The following is an 18,574-nucleotide window of genomic DNA, read 5'->3' as shown; positions in this document are numbered from 1 at the left end:
AAATTTCTTCAATATTTTTAAAAGTACATGTTTTTGGGTATATTTTTAGTTTCAATTTAAGTTTAAGGTAAAAAACTGTTTTAAATAGTATAAAAACATTGAAAAGATACTGTAGAGCTACTTCAAATGTGTTTTTTAATAAAAATATTTTTCATTTATATAGTAGATCTTTTGTGTAAAATAAAAAAATTTCTAATTAACATGTCAAAATTATTTCAAATTCCAGGTTTTTCTAGTTTTTTTTTTCAAAATTTTACAAATTCCTGTTTTTTTTGTCTAAATAGTCAAATTCCAGGTTTTTGCAGGTTTCCAGGTAAAGTGGCAACCCTGATATAATACATTTTAATGTTAACAACAAAGAATTAAAAAATAAATTTATGCCTAAAATCCAGTTTGCAATTAATTTCCTTTTTTTTGTTTATTTTTTTATAAATTTATTACTTTCAAAATTCTTTCCAACATTTTTTTTTAAATGTTGCAAAGAACATTTCCTGAAAGTTTGAGCTATTTATCTCAAAAAACGTAGAAGATAGATTTTTAGTGAAATAGTCTTTTTTTATCATTTTAGTTTTCGCCTCCCATAAGGAATCTATTGTTGCCTCCAACTTTGACTTGCTACATATAAAATAATTTTTGAATTTTTTGAAAATGATAAGAACATCTTGTAGCTTAGTTAAAACTCTATAAAATAAGATGAAATTGTGAAAACAGTGATTTACCCTCCCTATGCCCTTAATTGATACAATGCATCTCCTTTATTTTATAATATATCTAATTTAATTTTATGAAAAAATATGTTTTTAAACAACTGCTTGTAAAACCTAGTGCAGAGAAACATTCTGGAAACTATATTTTAAGCCTTCTTGATTTTTATATTATTGCTTACCTTTAATAGTGCAGGTTTACAAATTTTATTTTCAATTTTTCTTCTCCCTTTTAAAGGAAAAATTAATCTAAGGTGAAAACAATTTTAATTATAAAAAATTACTTTATTTTATTTTTTTTCCATATGTTAAAAGTAAGTAAGTTTTAAATTACATCACTTTGAGTTTAATATACTTAAGTATGATACACATTTATATTTAAACAATTATTAGATACTTTTCTTTAAAAATAATTAAAACAAAAATTTAGGGTAAGGTGGGATATGGATATTGGTAAAATATTATAAATTATTTTAGAAAAGTTAGTTTTAGGGTAAGTATTTAAAAATATAAAAGTACTGTAGTACAAAAAGGGACACAATAATATAACTTTAGTAAAGTTAAAAAGTAATTATTTTATATATCTATTTAACACAACTACTTTAAACATCATAGATTAAGCAATTCACATTAATAAAACAAATACTGTGAAAACTATAACATAATTCTAAAAGGGAACATATTTTTGTTTAACTTTAAAAAAGTATTACCAATCTTAGTTTTATAAATTGTTAGTATCATACTTATGCTATTACTAGAAATTGGTCTTTTTCGGTTAGAGATACTTAGTATAAATTTTATAGCAAGTCTATTTAGACAAACTATTAATACTTTAATTTACAATTACTTGAAGCATTTCTTTTGCAAATTACTTTTATTGCAATTTATAATTCTACAACACAACTTTTCTATAACTGGCCAATGTATGAGCCAGAGATTTTGTAAAACTTAACAAACATTCACTATTCAGAATGTTCTAAATAAAGCAAGTTTCCAAGCCCACAATCTAATACAGAGTTTTCAATAACCTCACTAAAAAAAGTATTTTGTCGTTTTTAAAGTATTTACAGAACTAATTTATTAAAAAAAGCTTATTTCTAACTATTAAAAACTGATAAACTACATTATTGTTTTTTACACTACCTAATAAAAACATTTTAAATTTATACGATTAAGTATTGTAGCTAGTTAGTAACTGTTATCCAATTCTTTTTTTAACAGCCAACCGTGAAGATCTTAATTGCTCTATTTGTAACCCACAGAATCATTTTAAATTTATTTTAAGTTAGACGAAAAAAAATTCTTAGAATCCTAAATTGGGGTAAAACTTTCTTTGTTTACGCATAACATTTTTATACGATTTTTGGCATCAACTCAACATATTATAAAAAAGCGACAACTATTGGTTTTTTCTTCTTAAAATTTCTAAAACTATATTGAAAAAAAAGAATAAATAGGAATATTATTTCTATTCAATAAGTAAACCAAATCAAAGAAAATTGACAACTAAAAAAACTTTCAAAATGGTAAAAGTCGTTATAACATAATTAAACATATATATAACTGTTGCATTAAAGCATACTGTTATTGTAAATTTAAACTTTTAGGTTTTGTTAACTGATTTCAAACATTAAGAGTATTCGTATTATAAATTTTCTTTTTATAACTCGTTATAGCTTTGATTGTCATACTTTATCTGTTGTATTAACAAGCTTAAACTGGTATTATCGTAACTTGATTTGTAGTCGTATTTTTGTAAAATATAACTACACCATTTTCAACTTTAGACTTTACCTGAGTTATACTATTAAATTGTAGCCTTTAAATATTTGTAGTTTAAATTATATGTTTTTTAGGAGTAAGTTATTTTAGTTAGTGCAATTAATTTTTATTGTAAAAAATTTTTGTGGAATTTTTTTTTAATGTAAAAAAAACATCAAGTTTTGGATTTTTTTTATAATAAGAAAATTAATTAGTATAAAATTATTACTTGTAAATATTATGTTAATATTTTTTGTTTAAGGCGCTTGAAAAAAAAGTAAATTGAACATTTCTAGAATTAATAATTTAAAGTCAAACATATTTATGCTGGTATAATAAGATTTAATTATTTAAGTTAAGAGTAAATATAATTAATAGTATTAGTAATATTTTTTTAAATGATATCGTAAATCTTATTTAAATATATTAAATTAATTTTTGTAAAATAGAAAAACTTTTAAAAACTAATTTAATCATCTTTTTGAAAACAGCAAAAATTCTAACTAAAAATTTTTGCATATAAAACTTGTATCTTGAATTATTCTCAAAAAAAAAACAGATTAAGTTTAAAACGTATACTATTGAAACCTGTTAAACCATAACTAAATGTATTTAGTTTGTTAGATTCAAAGTCATATAAATTAATTAGAAAACATTATAAACTTCAACAGCTTATGTAGTTATAATATAATGAAAGTTTATTAAAAGGCTGACAATACTAAAGTAAGGTCTAATCTCTAACTAAACAAAACTTTCTTGATTTTACTGACCATCACTGAAGAATTGAATTGTAACAGACAAGTATTATTAATTAAAAAAAGATCATCAAAAGCTTACAAGTCATTGAATGAACTAAATGTTTTAATTCTTCGAAGTTATAAAAAAAAACTCTGTAAACGTAGAATTAAGATCGGTAAAACAAACGTAACAATTTTGTTTTAATTTTGAATTTGGTTTTTAGAGGTGTATTGTAAAAATTTTCTTAGCTCTATTTATAGTCTTTTGTAGCTAATTTGGTTTTTAAAACAAGTGAGTAATACTTACAGTTTGATCAGGTTTTATAATATAAGGTACATTAAAAAATTATAATTAAACTAATAAAATTTATCTGACATCTTTTTTCCGCAGTAAGTTTAGATGCATCTGAGCATTCTAATAAAAACTTACTTACAATCGACGATCTTGCACAGAATAATCTATCTTCACCATAAAAAAAATCACGTAGTTTAATATTCCTTAGGATTTTCTATCCTCTCAGACATGCAAGGTTTAAAAGGCGACTATCAATTTTTGTATGGAGTTTAATACCTAACTAAAATCTTAAATGTGCCTTGAAACCATTAAAACGAAGATTTTGAAAAAAGTGGGAGCCATTACACATCATTGCTTAATTCCACTTTTGATTTATAACGAATCTCACAAACACTACTATAATATTAAATGGTTGTACTTGTGCTTGTATGAAAAGAAAATATTTCGAAGTTTCGAAATTATTTAATCCTTAAAAACAGCAATTAATTATTCTTTACTCACTAGATTAAAAGCATTAGTCAGGTCTACTTGTGTATGTTATTCTAATATATTGGTCTTATCTTATTATATCATGATTATATATTATTACACATATATTATATGTGATAACTTTTGACAAAAAAATTGTAATTTATTTTTTTGATTATATACTACTGTTAAGCCAAGTATCTTTAACTGTGTAATGTACGTATATAAAAGTGCAAAAATCAATTATTTTACTTAAATAGTTAAAATAAATAAATAGTTTAAATAAGTATTCTTTGCTAACTTATTTTTTTTTTTACCTCAGGGTTTTATTGCAGCTATAATTAGTGCTTGAACTATTTTTAAATCATAATTAAATAACTCATGTAGTAGTTTTTCATTTGAAATTTAGGTTATATTAGTGTAGGTGTTTTTGTATATTTTAGTTAAAGCTCATTAGTTTTTAGCACACTAGTCTTACTTTTAAGCAGCCTAGCACTAGCACTTTAAAAACAAAACCGAAAAGTTTGTGCTCATTATGTATAGTTTATTAAAGGACAAAAAAAGCGCTCAAAATAAATTTAGTCTAGGGACGTAGTGAACGAAAAAAACTCTCGGTTATCGAGTTGTACACTACATGAATGGATACCTTTTAACGTCTTATCCAGGACATTATGTCTTGGTTAAACTAAAATAACTAATAAAGATATGCTTAAAATAGTTAGTGTTAAGAAGTAATCTTTTTTTTTTGATAAAAAAAAAGAAAATTTCACTATAACTAATCTTTTGATTTAAGCTATTAAAACTAGTCAAATTTTTAAACTAATTTAATTATTTTTTTTTTAATTTTTAAAGTACTACAAAACATATTTTGTATGTATAAAATTCAAGTTTAGTAAGTTTTTATTAGAATAAATAAATACAAATTTTTTTTATTGAATACTATTTGAATATTTTTTATGTAATATTAAAGGTTTTATAACAAAAAGAACTACAGTTTGATTTTATAAATATATTTTTTTTTAATTAATAAAAACCAGTATAGAATATAATTTATAGTTACTTCTTAAAAGCTTCTTTTTTTAAATCACCCAATATCCAACAAGTTGATGTAGTTTATGATATATTTAGTTCACTATAAGTTACAGTTTAATGGGTAGTAAAATGATCAATAATAATAATTACGTTCTAACTTTTTTTTCTTACTGATTGAGTATTTTTAAGTAGAAAATTGATTAAAAATTTCATGTAAAAAATGCGTACTCAAAGGGAAGCGCTTTCTTAATAACTGCGTACTGCGTAAACTTAAAAACTGCGTAAAGTTGCAGAATGCAGAGCAGACTACTGTGATTCACTTCTAATGTTTAACAAAAACTATCATTCTAAATAACGACTCGTTAATAATTTAATTTTAAAATTATTATATACATAAAGAATTGTTTAATGACATTGCTAATGACGAGCTATATTTTAAAGTGTTTGATCGTTGTTTATACAAACCGGTTGTTAAGTAAAACAAGTTTAAGTCCTGTTAATTATTTTTCAAGAAATTTTTTCTTAAAAACTATTTAGAACCACTAATATTATGTTGGTTACTTCATAGTAACTGATCACACTAAACAAACATTTACTAAGTTAAAAGGCAAGTTTACTTATTTTGACATCACTGTTATTAAACATAATCAGCATTTATAAATGGAATATTCACAAGGTAAAATTTTATTAATTACAATTTCGTGTTGTTTAAGCTTGGAAAATATAGAATATAACTCTTGTATAACTTACATATACTTTTGTTTTAACTAATTAAAAAATATAGTCTTTTATAATTTTAGTAAGTTATACTAATTATGTTCATACAACCATTAGTAACACTACCTATAAAAATAAAAAAAGATTTGTTTTTGAATAAACTTTTCTTCAAACTTATGATTATATAAGTTATTTTTTTAAAGCACATGTTTTTACAAAGCTGAAAGTGTTAAGTAGAAGCAGGGTCGCCAAAAACCCTGGAATGCTGGAAAAACCTGGAATTGTCAACAATTTTACATGTTAAGTAGTAATTTTCATTTGACACAAATATTAATCATATAAATAAAAATTTTTTGTGATCATCAACATTTTTTTATCAAAAAACACATTTAAAGAAACTTAATATATCTTTTCAATGTCTTTATGCTATTTATTGCATTTTTTCCCAAACTAAATTTTTAATTAAAAATACACCATAAAACTTGTAATTTTAAAAATCTAGAAGAAATTTTGAAAACCTTGAGAAAATTTACCTAAAGCATTTGACAACCCTGTAGAAGGAAAGTATGAAGACTCACAGCTGTTGTTATTAGACCTGATTTGCAGAAAAACCTTTGGTTATCAAGCTACTTGTTTATTTTAACAATAAAAAAAAAACTAGAACAAACTAAAACACTTTGTTATTTAAAATGGAAAACACTTTTCTTTATCTATTGCTGCCAGTATTAAGGTTATATAGGTGATATATCACTTTTTTCAGAACTTGATCTTATTTTGTTGAGTTATAACAAAGCTTCAAGTTACTTTTTATAGATTTTAAAAATTCAAAATAATTATTGACTTGTAATTGGTCAAAATTGGAGACTACAATAGGTTCCTTATGGGAGGCCCAAACTAAAAAGAAAAAAAAAACTAATTCAATAAAAATATAAATCATCTTAGGTTTTTTAAAAAACTACCTCCAACTTACAGAAAGTTTTGCATGCAATATTTAAAAAATTCTATTGTAACATAATTTAAAAATTAAAATCTAACAATTCTAACAATTTTTAAATAAAAACGCAGGATTAATTTTTTTGATTTAAAGCAAATGTTATCTGTATGATTCTGTAAAAGTTTTAACAGCATTAGTTTTTCTATTTGCTCAAAAGATAAATTTTGACTCAAAAATAAATCCCAAGTTGTGAGGAGTAAAATAATGTTTAGTAAATAGTTGGATAATAAATATAAGTTTATATTGTAGGGTTTTTCAATACTTGTTGTTTTTGTTTCAGAATTTGAGTTCTCAAAATTTGAGAGGTCAGAATTTGAATTAGTAGAGTTTGAGTTATCGGAATTTGAATTGTCAAGTTGTTGTAATTTTGATAGTCAAAAATTTAATTGACTGAATTTGAATAGTCATGAAACTATTTATTTTGTTACTTTTTATAAAGAATAACTTTAAGAAAAATTAAAAATCTGATTTTTACAAGTTATTCAGAATTTATTTAAGAAATAAACTGAGAAAACATTAAAACAATAGCTCAAAAAACTGATGAAGGAGATATATTTTTATTAAAACAGTCTATTTTTGCCTTTGCTCCTAATAAAGAACCTATTGAACTTACCATCTTTGATAACTTATATCTCAAAAGTTACTTTGAATTTTTAAAAACGGTAAAAAACCAACTTGTAGCTTAGCTTTTATTGTAAAAATTAAGACTAAATTAAAAAAAAAGCTATTTTTAATATCTATTTAAAATTAAATATCTGTTGGACAAGAACACATCATATAATTAAAAAAACATTTCTGTTTTACTGAAACTAAATTAACAGCCTTACAAAAAGTTAATTTCTCCAGTTACAACATTTGTTATCATAAAGTTGAAGCATACAATTAAAGCCATAGGGGGGGGGGGGTCCACTTTGTTTTTTACAACTTGATCTTATTTTGTAGAATTTAATCTGAGCTATCAGACACTTTTAACCGCTTAAAAAAACTCAAAGTAACTTTTGAGATATAAGTGATCAAAGAAAGGGCGTTCAATAGGTTCCTTATGGAAGGAGAAAACTAAAAATGCAAAAAAAGACTATTTCACTAAAAATCTATCTCCTTCATTTTTTGAGTTATCTTTCTCAAATTTTTACAGAATGTGTATCATTAAACTTTAAAGAGATATATTGTAGGAATTTTTTAAATTTTGAGTAAAAAAAAAATTATTGTCAAAAAACTATCTTTTTTTTAAAGTTTTTTGTGGATAAAATTTTAATTTTTCAAAATTTCAAAAATTCCAACATTCAGATTCTTCAAAATATTAAAAGGAACATTTCCTGAAAATTTGAAGAAGATTGCTTAAAAAATGAAGGAGGAGATAGATTTTTAGTGAATTTTTAAATTTCCAGGAAAATTGACCCTGAAAAGTTTGCGGTCCATACGTTTATATTAGAAAATTTTTACAAAATTTAAATATCTCAAAAAATAAATGATAATTTTGAATTCTATAAAAACTGGCTTGTAGTTTGAACTTAAAGCTTTCATATAAAAGCCAAAGTTAATTTTTGTAAAAAAAAATGTTGGACCCCACCCCCCCCCCCTTCCCCCTATGGCCTTGATTCAACAAATGATCATCTATATATAAATTAAAATTAAAAAAGTTACAAAAAGTTTAGTTATAAGTTACTTACTTAGTTAAATACTTTTTGACAGAAATACCAAGCATAAGTTCTGCAAAAGAAATTTTTGATCAGCTACCTGAATTTACTGAAAAAATACCAAAAAGCTCTCCTATTTCAAAGTGGCAAGCAACTCATGAGTCATGGAAGCTGTTTGATCAATTGAGGGAAAAAGGTTGTTTCTGTGATGTTACCTTAAAATCACAAGAAGGTGTGTGTTTTCCAGCACATAGATTGATAATATGTACATGTTCAGAGTACTTTAGGTCAGCATGTTTAAAATTTTACATATTTATACTAATACTAAAATATTTTGTTTTTAAATAGCTGCTGATAGTATAATTAACAAAAATATATTTGATAGATCATTGTTTAGTGGAAGATGGCAGACAAATTCAAAAGAAGTTGAGTTACAAGAAATTAAAAGTAGAACTCTTCAAAAAATTATTACATTTGCATACTCTCGAGAGGTCAAATTAAAATTATAGACTAACATACTATACTAGAAATCATGAGTAATACTGGGTTGCCACACACTCAGGGAACTCAGGGAATTTTTAAACTGTAGAAAATCTCAGGGAAACTCAGGGAATTTTGGCATTTTTCTTTTAACTCAGGGAAACTCAGGGAAGTTTTGATTTTTTCTCTAAATTTCAGGGAAGTTTTTGAAAATCTCAGGGAAATTTTTTTCTAGATCTAGAATGAGGTTTAGTTAATCCAGTTTCAATATTTTGTTCAAAAGTAGTAATTTTTATTATTTAAGTGGTTATTTAGAATTTTTTAGCCTTGCGGCTAGTTATTCAATATTCTTAGTATTAACATTGTAGTTTTTTTAAGTTTTAAATTTATATATACTTAAGTAAAATCAAACAGTTTAGAAGCAATGAAAGAATTATTAGCAAGAGGAATAGCTGCTAAGGACAACGCAAATAAACTTGAAAATAAAATTAAAACTATTGATTTAGAAATTGCATACTTAAAAAAACAGTATTAAGATTTTTTTATTAGGTAATGTGAAATTGTTTTAAAATCAAAATTATGTTTTCAGTTATTTAAAATAGATTGTGTTTGAACATCTAAAAGACATAAAAAAAATTAAATTTTAGATTATTTTGTATCACTTGTTAGGTATTAAGTTGTACTTTGATATGAGATATTTCTTTAGCTATTTCTTTAAACTTTCTTTTTGTAGGTTTTTTTACAATAATGTTAAGCTTTTAAGTTTTATTTACTGCATTCAGAACAGTTGCTAGGAAAGACATACAAGTCATAATGAAGTTATTATGTATGCATTTAAGTGAGTTCTTCATGTGAAATTATTATTATAGTATAATTAAATTTTGTCAATTAAAATGTCAAACAAATTAAACTTTATTCTTTTATGTAGAAAGTTAACTAACAAGTTTACACAAAGTTGTGCAAAAATTTAGTTTTTAATTTTTAATTGGTTTAAACCTTTTAAGATTGAGTTTTTGAAAACATTTTTTTTCATAAATTTAATGCAGAAGCATACACATACAACCTTCCTTTTATTATTAAAGAAGAAAAATGAGAATGAGGTATTAATAATTTGTGTTAGAAGAGAAAACATTTTTTTTAAGATTTGAAAAATACTCAGGGAAATTTAAGGTTACTCAGGGAAATTTTTGGTCACTCAGGGAAGATTTTTTGGCTCAAAGAGTGGCAACCCTGGTAATAGTAATACATTGCTATAAATAAGTACAATCGTCTGCTGATAAAGTCAGACTTTTAACACAATTCAAAAGACTGTACTCAAGAATTCCCAATCTTTTAAATACATAATTACACCTAATCCAAATAGACTGAAAACCACAAAAGTTACAGATGATAGTTAGTTAAAAATGTCTTAACAGAGATTATATAAAAGTAGATTGAAATGCAAAACAATGTTTTGCCCTGTAGGACTCAGTTAAATAACTTGACTTGGAAATGTTCTTTTGGTTGGAATATTTAGAATAAGTTGTTAGAAAAAGTTTTAAATAAAAAGAAGTTTCAAAATATAAGGATAAAAAAAATAAAAATTTTGTTAAATATAGTATTTTAGTTTTAAAATTTCTACTAACCAAATAATTTTTCAAAAATGTAGGAGGATTTTTAGTGAAATTCCTTTTATTTATAAGAACTATGAAGTAGTGATCTACCGGATCCGCTATTTATTATCCTGCTGGTTCCGGTTCCTTTTTTATAAATTAAGATCTGGCTGATTCCGGATTTTAAATGTTTTATGTTGTTTCCATAAAGAACAAACATACAAAATTTAATTACTTTAATACCAATAATTAGTAAAAATTGTAATACTTACAAATATTTTATTAAAAAACACATATTGTCTAAGTATTGTATTTTAACACTAGGAAAAGAACGTTGTAGAAAAATATACTTATATGAAATTTCAGTTTAAATGTTAAATTTAAAGCTACTTATACAACTTAACTTGAACTTTGTACATTGTATGACGTAAAAGAAAAATAAACTAAATGTAACAATGCTTAAAAAAACGAACTTTATTTATTTAAATATGTTAAGCATTACATGATACTTTTATTATAAAAGTTCGAACTATAAGATGGACAATAACTTCTTTAGCAACTGTTTATGTTTACAAATATAAAATTAAGTAATTTAGAAAATAACATTTATTCATATCAACGCCATTAAGCTACAAAAAAACCTATTCTTGTTTTTTCAAGTTATTATGAAGATATAAAAGTTTTTTTTGCCAGTTTTTGGAAGCAATCGATTTTGCTTATGTTTGTACAAGTTACCAGCTTCTGAAAATAACCTTTCTGCTTAAACAGAATATGGTGGTGCCAAAAGGTACCTTCTTGCAAACCGGGCAAGATGTGTGTATTTTTTCTTGTTTGAGTTCCACCAAGATGAGACTTCAGCTTCTTTAACTTCTTCAGCAGATAAATTTTTTTCAGTCAAAAAAAATCTGTCTCAATATCTTAATCAACTGAATCTTGTTGCTCCCTTAGTGAGTGTTGCACTTGTTTTCGATTTAAACGTAGTATAGAACAACAAAAATTTTTAGGAACATCATTTTTAGGTAGTTGAGCTTTAGGTTTATTGGGCGATAGTAGAGGAATTTGACCACTTTTACCAGTCTCACAACAACTTTAATTTTTTACTTCTGATTTCAGTACGTCAGAGATTTCAGGTTCCAAATCTTTTTAAAAAAATAGGATCCTGCCGGATCTTGGATCCGGTAGATCACTACAATGAAGTGCTCAAAACTTGATTGCTAATAACTCAAAATTAACTATGAATTTTTATTTTATTAAATTAAGACTGAATTAAAAGAAAAATTACCAAGTTTTTTAAGCATATTAAACTATATCTTAATTTTCAGAATGGTTAAATAACCTATCTAATTTATGAGACGACCACTAAAATTTTAAGTTTTAGAAAAATTTCTTTTTAATTTTTTTCTTAGTCGTTTATTATAAGTTTTTGAGTTTTAAAAACGGTGTTTAATTTATTTTTTTCAACAGTCAAATGCTATACAATTTTGAATTAATATGTTCTGTCAATATTTTTTAAAACAGCTTAGTTTTGAGAATGCTTATTTTTTTATAGGTAGAGTTAAGTTCGAGTTTGCAAGCGAAAGAATTACTTTTAGCAGCTAATCACCTATGTGTAGAAGGTTTATCTGACTTTTGTATAGAGTATTTAGAAAAAAGGCTAAGCCCAAGTAACTGTATATCAATGTGGTCTTTTTCAAAGTTAGTTGAGAATTAGTTTAAAAGTTAAAATATTAGGTTTAGCACTTATTTTTTAAATGCTAACTGAGTAGTAGTTTAAGTTATTAACAGAAAAATGTTTAACAGTATACTAAAATAGCTATAGAAAATAGGTAGTTCTAAAGACATAATTTAGCTTTATTATTCAATTGTTGTGCACTATCAGTTTTAAAATCTTTATAATTATTCTTTTTATGTATAACTTCTACATAGAAACTTTGAAGTTTAACAAAACACGTTGTTCTTTATTGTCATAAACAAATTATTAAAATACAGACTTTTCAAAGATGCTACTCCATAAATAAGGTGCTTATGATTTTTTAACTTGCTAGTAGGTAATATGGCTTTTTAAAATGTAGTTGAGTAAATACGTACAACTAAGCCTCAATTAAAATAAGACCAGTATTTTAAAACTTGCAACTTTTATAAACACATATGTTTGGTAGGGACTGTGCTTAGAGTTAAAACAGAATATTGCGGAGAATAAAACAAAATGTTTAAAACAACTCAAATTTATAGTTATTCTTAATTTCAGTGCCATATCGTAACGTTAATGTTCGTTTTACATATATTTCAAAAAATGTTACTCCTCTCTTAAAGCAAACTTAAATATTTTTACATAACTTGTTTACGAAAACTTCAAAGAATGTTTATATAAACAATTAAAAGCTCAGTTTTTAATGCATTCTTTCCAATTTTAAATAAAATTCTTGGTTTAGTCAGCCTGTCTTATGCTTTAATACATTGTTTTTTAAAGCTTTCTTATAAATTATAGCTTTATAAATAAAAACAGATTTTAAGCTTATAACCTGATTAGAAAAAATAGTTGTTGAAAATAGTTTTTTTTTAATCATATTTATATGAAGTCGACATCAACAATTATTTAAAAGTGATCGATTTATTAATACTAACGGTGATTATGTGAGGTATAGATAGCGAAATTCTACGGATATCTAAAAAAATATTATTTCTTTTACGAATAGAAAATAAATATGTTTTTTCTATAAGTACAAACATATATAAAATACAATAATAACAAATTATACAGTATCCTTTCTTTATTACACTAATTAACACATGTTTCTGTGTGTTTACGGATTAACAGAGCTATGAAATCAAAGAAGTACTAATTTGTTATAATAATTTGTACAAATTGTTACTATTATATATTTCAGTGAACTTGTTTCGCTAGGATCTTTTGTTACCAAACGCTTAAATTTATATTTAAGAATAGTTATATAAAATATATCTATATGTTAAAAATAATCAAAACTGTACTATCTTTACCGCAGAGAAACGTCGTTAGTTTTAAAAAGTTGAATACATTTTAGTATTTTTTGTTTTTATAGTCTAAAAATCTCGTTACTTTTAGATCTTTTATTTAGCAAACGTTATTAAAAACTAATATTTTAAATTGAAATCTAAAATTTTAGAGAATATTGCTGTATTAAATTGGAAGCAGCAGTAGAGGATTATTTGATGAAAAATTTTATGAAAATTGCGCTTTCTTCTCGACAACTTGGAAAAAAGTTATTAGACTTAGATTCTAAAGAGCTTTTACCTCTTATTACCAAAAATAACCTTATTCTAGAAAACGAAGGAGTCTTGTTTTTATTGGTTATGCGGTAAGTTGTACTACATAAACCAGCATAATTCTTAACAATTTTTTCTGTAAAATCATTAATATAAGTTCTGTTGGTATTAACTATACTTTATAATTGTTTAAAGTTTTGTGTTAGTAAAGTATTTTTAAATTTAAAAAATATTTTTAAGTTTTTTATCAACCTTAAAAATTTGTTTGTATTTTTAGTAAGGATTATTATATAAACATTTTTTTATACATTAAAAATTTTTGTACTAAAAATCAAATTTTTTAAAACTAGGTTTTTAGTTTTAAATTATCAGTAACTTTAGATATGAGCGCAATTCCTAAAATAACCAAGTATATTTGTTTACTATTGATTTAATAAATCTTTTTAATTATTTTGTAACCATTGCTTTTAGCGTTTTAATTTTACCTTATTTATAGTTAGTTTTTCTTAATTAGAATGATAGTATTGTTCCATCGGGTATTTTTCATTACTTTTATACATACTGCTCTGAGTCATATAAAAAAAAAGTTTTCAATTTCAGTTGGTACAACAAGCACAAACAAATAAATGGCCTGCTTATGCTACTTCACGGTATAAGATGGTTGATTGTCCCTATTTCTTACCTTACCAAAGTTGTTGTAAAGCATAGAGATGTAGTAAACAATCCTCAAATCAAGTGAATTAAACAAATTTATTATGTTCTAAAAATGTACGAAGGTTAAACTAGTAATAAAGTTAAAGCTACTTTAGAAATTTATTGCAGTTATTAAATGAGTAAAATATACTTTGCTAGCTTTAGATTAAAGGTATTAATTAGTATCAAAATTTGATAAGTGCGTGAATTGATTTAGCCTGAATATAAAATTTTGTATAATTGTTTATAACTTATTTTCTTTTCTTGAAAATTTTATGACTAAATAAAAAAACATGAGTATACCTATAAATTTATTATCGTTTATTTCTATAACTTTTAATCAACACTTATCAGACAATTTAACTAAACTGGAAAAATGTTAAATTTTTGATTCTTTAATTAGTGATAGGTCTGTTTTACTAAACTCATACTTTTATTTTTTAACTGTTTCACATTAGAATCTTCATGTTGTTTGTAAACTCTGAACGATTATTCCTAGTCGGCAGTAAGTTTTTATAAAGTTGGTTTACACCAAATAGCATTATTAGTGCAACTTAATAGTTTTCAGTAATTGTATTCTTATTAGTACTTTATTTTTCTTACCTTAAAACCAGAAAAAATTGCAGGTTTTTTTTTGATATCATAGTTGAAGCGTATAACAACCTAGGCACTTTGGATAATGGCAAAGAAATTGACGAAAAGTTAGGAATAGATACCAGTTTGTATCCAATTTGTACAAATACGCTTCGAAGTAACTTCTGCAAGGCGCGTGATACACACAACCTAATATTCGTGGTGGGTGGTTGGTGCGGCAAGTCACCCACAAACTCAGTTGAAATTCACGACCCAAGTAAAAAAGTCTGGCTGCATGCCACACCAACGTACCCAAAGCTACTTGAAGTAATACTCTTTATAATACTCATATATACAAAACTAGAATATGCTTTAATAAATTTTACATATTTTATGGTTTTAATTAAACTGTATTTTATTATACTAAATATTCAAAACTAAGTAAAAATTAGTTAAATTAGTATGTGTATACTTTATAAATAAAATACGTTATATAAGAACATTTTAAACATTCTACTTCGGTTATAAGAGGTTATACTATCAGCATTATAAAATTTTTGAATTTTTTACCCTCAAAAGTCCGATGCTTATTTAAAAAAAAAACCTTTACTGTCAAAATGTTAAAGTAGTTTTACAAATATTTTTTTGCGTGGACAATCTAATCGCAATTTGTATACGAAAAATAGGTATCGTTTCTTTACTACTGACTATCACCAGTTAGTTAGAACCGAAGACTTTGATTTTAAATTATAATAAAAATAAAATATAGTTCTTTGACATTTCACACTAAGACATTTTATCATTGTGGTGCATACAAATACTTCGGTAAATTTAAACCAAATTTTGATTGTTTTACTATAAAAGAAGTCCCAACAAAAGTTTAGCGTTTTAGCTAATACTTAAGTTTTGAATACGTATTGAATTAAAATTGAAATAAGAAAGTTTCGTTATCGTTTAAAAACTACAAGCATTCCAAATGTAAATCACTAACATTATAAAATAAAAAACATTATTCAAAATCTGTCAAAAGCTTGTAGTTTTTTAGTTTGAGTTGTGTAGCTATAAGTTTATTGCTGAAATATTATGAGAAGGTAGTTTAATAAGCACAAAAAGTACTACGCTTTAATAATGTAGAAGTGTAAACTAAGTTCTAGTATTACTTTTAAGCAGGATAGGCATTGTGTATTGTTGCAAACCTCGTTTTAATATAAGTGCTAATTTTTATAGAGACGTAGAGCTTATCATGCTGTAGCTGAAGTAGGTGGTTGTATTTATGTAATCGGTGGCTTCGACGGCTTTACAATCTACAACTCATGTGACCGTTATAACCTAAAGTCCGGAACTTGGACTTCTATGTGTGGTATGGCAAAAAGGTAGAATATTTTAGTTGATTTTGAACTAGTTAGAACTTACGTTATATATGTACTTTTAAAAGTTGTTTAGTCAAAGTAATACTTTAAGTATGTACGTACAGTTTTAAATGTTTGCTAGTGTCATGCTTTTTAGAATCTATTAAGTTCAAAGTTTATTGATTATATTCAAAAGCAAAATGTACTGCTAAATATTTTAATAAAAGGATTATTTTGTTATTATATTTGATATTTAGTTAGTATTTTTACCATAAGGTTTCTTTTAATTTAAAAATAACAATTTATAGCGATACCGAAGTACTATACGGCGGTTAACTTCCATAATTATATGAAGCTTTGTATTATTTGAACTACCGCCAAAATTTTATAGAATAAAAAAAATAGTTAAAACAGATAAAAATTTACGTACATTTTACCATAGCTTTATCTAAACTGCAAATTTCAGACGCTGTTATGTGGCAGTTACTAAAAGTGAAGGAAAAATATTTGCTATAGGGGGCTCAGACGAAATGCCTTCAGACAACAGACTGAAATCAGTTGAAGTGTTTTCTCCTGACCTTAACACCTGGTCCTCACTACCCGACATGAAAGAACAAAGAAGCGACGCAGGTAATCTCGTATTTGTTTTTTTTTGTAAATTATTAATTTATTGATAAGTAAATGTTTTATACTGTAAGTAAATGTAATTATGTAAACACTTCGTTTTTAGTTTTTCGATGGTTTATCAATTTTTGTATGTTTGTTCTAGATACTTACAATTAAATTTATTTTTAAGAATTTTTACGCATAATTTTTTTAAAGTTAAATTATAACCCCGCAAAAAGTTGATTTGAAGTACAAAGTTAATGAATATACAAATGCTTAAAATAAATGTTTAATCAAAAACAATAACGTTCTAACTTTTTAAGTTTTATTAGATTTCATAATAATTTTAGTGGCCTTCAATGAGATGTTGTTCTCTAGGTTCCCAACTAGTTAACTACTAGTATTTTAATTATTTTAAAACTTTCGTAAAATAAAACACACTTTCAACCATCCTAAATGGACAATTTTACTAATAAGCACAAATTTCAACGAAATTTAATTACTTCAGGAGCTTGTTACATGAGAAACAGCATTTACGTAGCGGGAGGCTTCACCGGAAAAGAATGCGTTTCATCGGTAGAATTTTACAGTTTCGACACGCTCCAGTGGTCGGTCATTACTCCGATGAGGATACCGCGTTCCGGAGTTTCGGTTGTCTCGTATTTGGACGGACTAGTTGTGCTCGGAGGCTTCGATGGACACACGAGACTTCGAACTGTTGAATACTACGATTTCGAGGAACAGAGTTGGCACAAGATGCCAAGAATGCACACAAAAAGGTTTTTTATATTGATTAAACAAATAACAGTTAAAAATCGAAACAGTCACATAGTTTTTTTTTTTTTTTAATGAGAATATAATGAAAGTTTTTCTGTTTTTGTATAGTTTATACATCAGATATTCCGATTACGTTTTATTTATGAGATTTTTATCAAAACACAGGTCAAACTTTGCGTCATGTGTGATAGGAAAAAAACTTTACGTTATGGGTGGTTTTAACGACCCTTCCACATGTTCAAACACCGAATGCTTCATTAACACTTTCAACCAAGCAGACAGCTTCAGTAAAGAGTGCAACATTTGCTATTCAAAAAACAAAGCTTCGTCGTCTTCTAGCGACAAAATTTCAAACAAGCTTTCCACTAAACAAAAAAGCAGCAGCACAGATCAAGGGGACGGAGATTTTTCACAATCTCTACAGGATTGTTTTTCGAAGAAAATAAAAGACGAAAACTTTGACGGATACCCGCTTTGCGACTGCCAGTTAAACCAAGCCATGACTGTGGCAACTCAAGGTTTTTCTAAAGACCTTTCAGGTTTGAGCTTGAGCAGCCACTGTGGTAAGTGGGAAATGCAACCGAACATGGTGATAGAAAGAAGCGCACACAGTTGTTGTGTCGTCAACGACTTTCCATCACAGTTTCTTCAAAATTTGCATTCAAGTAATAGTAATTAATGATTATATTAACACGTTTGATTTGTACCATTTTTTTTAACAAGAAGTTGATTGAATGATTTTTTACACAATATAAATTATCAGTTTTTCTTTTTATTCAATTACCTTATTTTTAAATGCTAAACCAGAAATCCTATAAATTCGCAGCTGCAATAAATTATTTATAAACTTGATTTTATGATGTCTATTACGGTCTTAGTTTTTTGAAAATAATCAATAAAGAACAATTCACAT

At 25.4% G+C, this 18,574-nt stretch overlaps 1 protein-coding gene across 1 annotated transcript; it reads left to right on the top strand.

Moving 5' to 3' along the window:
• The first annotated feature begins 5,657 nt into the window (after positions 1–5,657).
• On the top strand, positions 5,658–18,340 carry LOC145838918 (uncharacterized). The gene is made up of 8 exons (XM_082946539.1): positions 5,658–5,673; positions 8,401–8,632; positions 8,731–8,836; positions 15,122–15,256; positions 16,157–16,302; positions 16,745–16,908; positions 17,393–17,663; positions 17,827–18,340. The coding sequence occupies exons 1-8, from the start codon at positions 5,658–5,660 to the stop codon at positions 18,338–18,340; spliced, it is 1,584 nt and encodes a 527-aa protein (XP_082802665.1).
• Positions 18,341–18,574: the final 234 nt, after the last annotated feature.

This window comes from Thalia democratica, chromosome 6 (assembly GCF_965202585.1).
Source record: "Thalia democratica chromosome 6, ktThaDemo2.hap1.1, whole genome shotgun sequence".
Lineage (NCBI taxonomy): Eukaryota > Metazoa > Chordata > Thaliacea > Salpida > Salpidae > Thalia > Thalia democratica.
Note: the sequence above shows the minus strand (reverse complement) of the source record. Positions and strands in the feature narration are given on the sequence as shown.

What these genes read in the sequence shown, in the direction of transcription:
- LOC145838918 (XM_082946539.1), top strand. An exon ending in ATGTGTGGTATGGCAAAAAG is followed by an intron (nt 16,303 to 16,744) that starts GTAGAATATTTT and finishes TGCAAATTTCAG; the next exon opens with ACGCTGTTATGTGGCAGTTA. An exon ending in CCAAGAATGCACACAAAAAG is followed by an intron (nt 17,664 to 17,826) that starts GTTTTTTATATT and finishes ATCAAAACACAG; the next exon opens with GTCAAACTTTGCGTCATGTG.